At 41.2% G+C, this 7,972-nt stretch overlaps 1 protein-coding gene across 1 annotated transcript; it reads left to right on the top strand.

Moving 5' to 3' along the window:
* The first annotated feature begins 2,657 nt into the window (after window positions 1–2,657).
* Window positions 2,658–6,664, top strand: LOC120022107 (stathmin-3-like). Its single transcript, XM_038965942.1, has 4 exons — window positions 2,658–2,838; window positions 4,044–4,219; window positions 4,393–4,584; window positions 5,255–6,664. The coding sequence occupies exons 1-4, from the start codon at window positions 2,658–2,660 to the stop codon at window positions 5,312–5,314; spliced, it is 609 nt and encodes a 202-aa protein (XP_038821870.1). The 3' UTR covers window positions 5,315–6,664.
* The last annotated feature ends 1,308 nt before the right edge of the window (window positions 6,665–7,972 follow it).

Below are 7,972 nucleotides of genomic sequence, written 5' to 3'. Positions count from 1 at the left end.
ACTTCTATAAATTGCATTGCTGACTATCATGTGTAGGCTACACGCGACAAATCGACGCAGTTTACTGAAGGAAATCTCCATCTCACATTCACAGATCTCCAAACTAGCATTGTGACACTGGCACAGGCGTATAATACAAACTGCAGCTAATCACTGTTAACAAAACGGCTGATACCTTGTGTCCACAAATGCGCTCTTGGAAATAGACATTTGCAACATTGTTCCATGATGTTACAATAACACAAGTGAGTGCACGGGCTTGACTAGTTAGATTTGCCGGAATTTGATCAACCGCGGCACAATCCATGGTGCTGAATCTCCGCTACTGCTACACTACATGACCAAAAGTATGTGGACACCTGGTCGTCAAACATCTCATTCCAAAATCATGGGCATTAATATGGAGTTGGTCACCCCTTTGCTGCTATGACTAGATGTTGGAGAATTGCTGGATTTGCTTCCATTCAACCTCAAGAGCAATAGTGAGGTCAGGCACTGATGTTCCTCCATGTTTCACGGTGGTAACCACACATGCGGAGATCACCCGTTCACCTACTCTGCGTCTCACAAAGACATGGCGTTTGGAACCAAAAATCTCAAATTTGGACTCATCAGACCAAAGGACAGATTACCACCAGTCTAATGTCTATTGCTCGTGGTTCTTGGCCCAAGCAAGTCTCTTCTTCTTTTTGGTGTCCTTTAGTAGTGGTTTCTTGCAGCAATTCGACCATGAAGGCCTGATTCACAGCAGTGTCCTCTGAACAGTTGTTGTTGAGATGAGTCTGTTACTTGAAATCTGTGAAGCATTTATTTGGGCTGAAATCTGAGGTTCATTTAATTATTTTTTAATTTTTTTATTTCACCTTTATTTAACCAGGTAAGCTATTTGAGAACAAGTTCTCATTTAAAACTGCGACCTGGCCAAGATAAAGCAAAGCAGTGCGACACAAACAACAACACAGAGTTACACATGGAATAAACAAGCGTACAGTCAATAACACAATATAAAAAAAGAAAGTCTATATACAGTGTGTGCAAATGGCGTGAGGAGGTAAGGCAATAAATAGGCCATAGTAGCGAGGTAACTACAATTTAGCAAATTAACACTGGAGTGATAGATGAGCAGATGGTGATATGCAAGTAGAAATACTGGTGTGCAAAAGAGCAGAAAAGTAGATAAAAACAATATGGGGATGAGGTAGGTAGATTGGGTGGGCTATGTACAGCTGTAGCGATCGGTTAGCTGCTCAGATAGCTGATGTTTAAAGTTAGCGAGGGAAATATAAGTCTCCAGCTTCAGCGATTTTTGCAAATCGTTCCAGTCATTAGCAGCAGAGAACTGGAAGGAAAGGCGGCCAAAGGAGGTGTTGGCTTTGGGGATGACCAGTGACCACCCACCCGTAGCACCTGCTGGAGCGCGTGCTACGGGTGGGTGTTGTTATCGAGACCAGTGAGCTGAGATAAGGCGGAGCTTTACCTAGCATAGACTTATAGATGACCTGGAGCCAGTGGGTCTGGCGACGAATATGTAGCGAGGGCCAGCCGACTAGCGCATACAGGTCGCAGTGGTATAAGGGGCTTTGGTGACAAAACGGATGGCACTGTGATAGACTGCATCCAGTTTTCTGTATTGGAGTATTGGAAGCTATTTTGTAAATGACATCGCCAAAGTCGAGGATCGGTAGGATAGGATTTAACTCTAGAACTTATCCTCTGCAGCAGAGGTAACTCTGGGTCTTCCTTTCCTTTGACGTTCCTCATGAGAGCCAGATTCATCAAAGTGCTTGATGGTTTTTGCAACTGCACTTGAAGAAAGAAAGTTATTTACATTTTCTGTCTTAAAGTAATGATGGACTGTCGTTTCTCTTTGTTTATCTGAACTGTTCTTGCTATAATATGGACTTGGTCTTTTACCAATTAGGGCTGTCTTCTGTATACCACTCCTACCTTGTCACAACACATTTGTTTGAAACTTTTTTGGTTACTACATGACTCCATATGTGTTATTTCATAGTTTTGATGTCTTCACTATTATTCTTCAATGTAGAAAATAGTCAAAATAAAGAAAAACCCTTGAATGAGTAGGTGTGTCCAAACCTTTTACTATTTTCTATATTGAAGAATAATATAAATGTATTTATATTAATATATACTGTATATAAAAAAGTGTATTTTTTATTTTTTTCCTGCCTCTTGGGCCCCCCATGGGCCTGGGCCCAGGGGCTTCACCCCCGGTAAGCCCCTGCGCTTAATCCGGTCATGAACCCTAACACATACACAAACACAAACACACTCTTGGACACACACTTATCTGCCACACACACTGTACAGTCCCCGTGGATAAGCTACAGTATGGACATATAACCCACCACATACACACACACTGCACAGTCCTAGTGAGTGAGTGAAGTGAAAACCAGAGATAAAGGTCTACATATGAATAATTGATAATTCTCCCAATGTTACTGGCGACGGGATTAAACCTCCCAAAATATTCATGCCATACATCCTGTCATACAGTCATTTGTTATGAGCAATATATAATACAACCTGAATTCAACCTTTTCGCATTAGACCTTTCGTGCATACATTATCTAATCAGATAATGATATCAGCTCTGTTTAGCGAATACAAAATGACTGCATCATTCACAATAAATGCCAGATGCCAATTTAAAAGTGGATTCAAGGATAACTGTGGATACCTTTTCTCACTCTGTCTTCTCCTCTCCCTCTTTTCCAGCCTACTCGGACAAGATCAAAGAGATGTCCATGCTGTCTCTGATCTGCTCCTGCTTCCACTCACAACCACATCCCAACAGCCTCTACCAATATGGAGGTTAGTGATGAAGAGCTCTATGCGTTTGCCTGTGTCCCATAGAGATCATATAATTATACTCAGAATGTAATTCTATGGTTTGTCCATCCACCCATCTTTGCTCTTTGTCTCTCTCTCTGTCTCTCTCTCTCTGTCTGTCCAACATCCCCCTTTCTGTCTGTCTATCAATCTTTCTGTTTGTCTGTCTTTTGTTGTAGAAATTCTAATCAATAACGAGGAGAGACAAGGTCAAAAGGAAAGCATGGAGTAATTGCTTCTATAATAATGAGGCTGGTCAGCTCAACACTCCCAAGCGTTGTGTCGAGTAGCTCTGACATACGAAGAATACAAATATATTTTATAGCAAAGATACGCCCTCTCAGTCTACATGACAAACAACAGATGCATGGAATGGGTCACCAGGTGAAAGTTGATATATGAGAAAGGAGTATCCCGCAGCCAGATAGCATTTGCTATGAAGACTGTTCCTATTGTTCAGAGTTTGGCCCCTAAGACGAGGCTCTGATCTCGTCCCTGGTACTTCATAACACTGAAACACCAACTCATTCTATGGCATAAATCAATTGTCAACTCCATCTCAAGTAAAACCCCTTCTTGACCATACGCCTGGACAAGCTCACTGAGGGGAGTGAGCCTCTAAGTCATACACTATCCCAGGATAGGTGCAACATCAGAGATGACATACAATGGTTCCAGACACTACCTCACACATCTTGTCTCAGACCTTATCTCCCCCAAGGCCAAAGGAGGGAGTGACTGGGCACAGACATTGTGGAGACAAGTAATTGGTTCCCCATTAATCACGCCATTCCTTCACATGGTTTAAAATAGGTAAAGACACATTCGCATATGAAGACAATGTTCCCTCCTGTCCTCTTCTCTTTCTGGTATTCTGCATAGCACCAGAGACATGTGATAGACAAGTCTGACTTCTCCCCTCTCTGGGCCCCAGGTGACTGTGCCCCAGCTGAGGGAGGAAGTGCAACTGCCAACACCAGAGTCCGAAGGGTTACATTCTAATAACAAAAGTTCAACCGTTCAATCATATAAGCATATTATGCAGATAAGACATCTTAATTATCTATGTTACCTAACTAATTCTGATTCTTCCGCCACACTTTCTGTCTGTCAGTCCAATCTACCCCTCTCTGTCTGTCTGTCTGTCTGCACAGCCTTACTACCCTAATACCTGTTGTCCTCCACAGACATGGAGGTGAAGTCCCTAAACAAGCGGGCATCCGGCCAGGCCTTCGAGGTCATCCTGAAGGCCCCTGCTGACCTCTCTCCTGACAGGCCCCAGCCCCTGATCTCTCCCCCCAAGAAGGACCTCTCCCTGGAGGAGCTCCAGAAGAGGCTAGAGGCTGCGGAGGAGAGGAGGAAGGTAAACAGAGAGCATGACAGAGAATGGGTCTCTGCAATATCTTTTTCACCTCTCAATTCTAATCATGCTTCCACTCACTCTCCCCAATCTTTCTCATCATCTATCGCTCTTCCACACTCCCCTCTCTCTGTTTCTCCCTCTTTACCATCTCGCTCACTCTTCTCTCTCTGCAGTCTCAGGAAGCCCTGCTCCTGAAGCAGCTGGCTGAGAAGCGGGAGCATGAGCGAGAGGTGCTCCTCAAGGCCCTGGAGGAGAACAACAACTTCAGCAAGATGGCAGAGGAGAAACTCAACTACAAGATGGAGGTCAACAAAGAGAACCGCGAGGCCCACCTGAATGCGCTAAAGCAGCGGCTCCGTGAGAAGGTAAATCGCCCACTGACTGTCATTCGAAGCTATGGCCTAGTCTAGAAAAATGAAAGACGTGGAGCGTTATGTGGGTACCGAGTAGTGAGTAGAGTATCAAAGGCAGGGTTGGAGGTGCTCTTTGGTTTTAGGGGGCTACTGTAATGGTTAAAACAAGGAGGACCAAGGCCGTAGACATATGCATTGTGAATACCTACTGGAAGAGTGAGGATGACCTAGCCTGTGTGACAACAGGATGAAATGCAATAGCATGAATTTATTAGCCTGAATGCCAGGCTGTAACTAGATTCCATTCTGTAACATCATTGGCAAGCCAACAATTTAGCATTGCTAAGTGCAGATACAATCAGATTTCTTCACTTTTGTTGGATGGCAGTTGAGGTTGAAACATGAAGAATAGAGGAAGGTCTTGGACCATGTCTTGTCCTTCTTAAGAACAATTCTACGAGGTTATGGTTCTATCTATCTGTGCTCATATATCTAGGCTATCTCTCAATCGAATGACATGACAAGCAGAGAGAAACTGTCTCCGCTAATCATAACACAAAGCAAAGTCAATGTATGTGTAATAGGCTACAACATACAGGGAACAGTGGGAATATCTAAATGAACTTATACTGCGGTATCGTATTGCAATTTTTTTTCTAACTTTCATTTTGTTCTATCACAGGAAATCCATGCCGATGAAGTCCGTAGAAACAAGGAACTCCAAGCTGACCTCTCTGGTTGAAGATATTTTCTACAGTTTTGTCAAGAGATTCACGTCTGGTTTTGGTTGGAAGAAATGCTACTTTTTTAAATCTCGATGTCCGAAAGTCTCTTGCATTGTTCAATATACACTGGTTTCACAAGCTAATAATTCAACAACAATTTACACAGATTGTTTCTCATCTCTCAATTTATTTTTTGAAAATAATATTGATATTGAGCACGGGTAGAGCTGAAGTAAGGCCCAAGGTCAAGGGTCAGATTTACTAAACATTTGCACCTTTCTTAAGACTGCACCTGTGAGTTCATACAAGGGAACAAAATGAAACCAATTGAAACATTTCTTCTTTATCTTAGGAAACCTACTCCTTCTCTTACATTTTGTTTTAAGTCATTGTGTTTGGTTCTGTTTGGAAAAATAACCAGTAAAATGTTGCACTTGTGCAAATGCTTAGTAAGTCGGGCCTTCTGTGTGTGTAAGAAGAAGCTAAGAAGCTACTGTTAGATCATAATGATGAATTTCCCTAATTGATCCATAAACATAGCTCAATAGTTACGTTTAATTCTCATAGGAAGTCATGATTATGCTGTACCTGTTACACATATTGCCAAAATGTCTTTCTCTTGAAAAAATTAGCTTGAGGTCTTTACACAATCCCTCCATCTATTGCATAAGGTACTGTATAACAGGGGAGCAGAGCCAAGCTTAATTGATTCAAGTGTTGCCCTTGCTTGGACCATGTGTAAAAGGGGTATCTGATAATATACAATATTCAGCACACTCTATAGGCAAACACTATAACCTGGTCATTCATCATATATAGTCACACCCATTGTCAGTTTGTGCAGCCATCTTCAATCAAGCATGCAATGTCAATCAAGTGACTGTATAAAATGAAGCACAGTCGCATTTAGGCTTCAGTTCAATAAAGTTCAGTATTCACTTTGCCGTATAGGTCAGTAAATGAATAAGGTTACGATACATACACTTAAACTGCTTTAAGAGTGGGTTCCGGTCTCTTTTAGGTTTAATTTCCTAGCTACTGAAATCTCCCACACAGTCTGTTTATTTCTGAGAGTCACTCACTTCTGTTGTCACTTTAGGGGACTACATTTAGTAACAAGATGACTCCACTACAGAGTGCCGTAGTTTGTTTGCAGTGAGATACAGAGTCAATGTGACAGAATTGTTTTAATGCAAATGATATGCAAAGTGTTTATTTGATTTTGTTATTGGATTATGATGTGAACGTTGGCATGTGATGTAGAGGCATCAAATGCTGACACAGCACTGAATGTATTGCCAGACACACTTACCCTTCTAGCAGCGTATAGGCCTACATATGCCGTATCTTAATTTGGTCATCCTGTTGCAGGACTGTTCCTGCATAGCAGGAAATGCAAACTTGTATTGCATTTAAGGTTTAAAAAGGCTTCTAAAGTTTGTAATTTCCACTAATGAAAAATGTATCAAACCCTACAAAAATGTCCATTCATTATAATCCACATAATACTTCACAGTTCCTGTTGCTGCAGGATAATTTTCCTGCTGTAGCAAACTGGCTCAATTTAAGATCCTACATCTGTAGGAACCTCGTGCCTGGTTTCCCTATAGTAGTGTTGTTTGGGATAATCCTGCTCAGCTTCAGTGGGGTTCTGCTAGGACACAGTCCTTTCATGCTGGTGCTTGACTTGGTTGGTTGTCGCCATGTATTAAGTAACCTTGACATCGTGCCAACTTCTGTTTTTATTATCTTTGTCTAAGATGAGTCCACCAGGCCACCATGCTTACACAGTACATACACAACCACTGTTGGCTATTCATTTAACTTAGATTCATTGCATACAGCGACTCTGTGTGCATAACTCAACAATATCTCACCTTTAATAAAAGGTTAACTGGCTGTTGTTGCTGGAATATAAAGTCTGATGAACTATAATAAAGTTGGTGATACCTTATTTTGTCATTTACATTTGTGACCCTTATTAATTAACATATTACATTTTTTAAATTAACCAAGTTTTCATCCAGCCTTTTTATGCTAGTAAAGTCCATCTCGGATAATGAATGTCATGACAGGCCTGATGGAAACATGACATTTGTCGGTAAACTTTCCAAATGTCGACAAAATAAAATACACTAGACAAGCTGGTATCTTTTTGTTTCAATAACATTTATGATGTGCGAAATGGTGGCGGAAACTCCTTTATGCGCAAATATTTATATAATAACCATCATATCGAAGTCAATTTGGAGTCACGGAATCAAATCAAAGTTTATTTGTCGCGTGCGCTGAATACAACATGTAGACCTTACAGTGAAATGCTTACTTACAGGCTCTAACCAATAGTGCAAAAAAGGTATTAGGTGAACAATAGGTAGGCAAAGAAATAAAACAACAGTAAAAAGACAGGCTATATACAGTAGCGAGGCTATAAAAGTAGTGAGGCTACGTACAGACACCGGTTAGTCAGGCTGATTGAGGTAGTATGTACATGTAGATATGGTTAAAGTGACTATGCATATATGATGAACAGAGAGTATGATTGAAGATTGATATTCTGATGTTTTTTCAGTGCAGTGTGAGTTGTATTACTAACTATGTCAATATAATGTTATTGATCTGTCAGTTTCCCTAGCTAATTCCATGCTTTTCACACAGACACAGTAATAAACAGC

Source organism: Salvelinus namaycush, chromosome 2 (assembly GCF_016432855.1).
Source record: "Salvelinus namaycush isolate Seneca chromosome 2, SaNama_1.0, whole genome shotgun sequence".
NCBI classification, from domain to species: Eukaryota; Metazoa; Chordata; class Actinopteri; order Salmoniformes; family Salmonidae; genus Salvelinus; species Salvelinus namaycush.
Note: the sequence above shows the minus strand (reverse complement) of the source record. Positions and strands in the feature narration are given on the sequence as shown.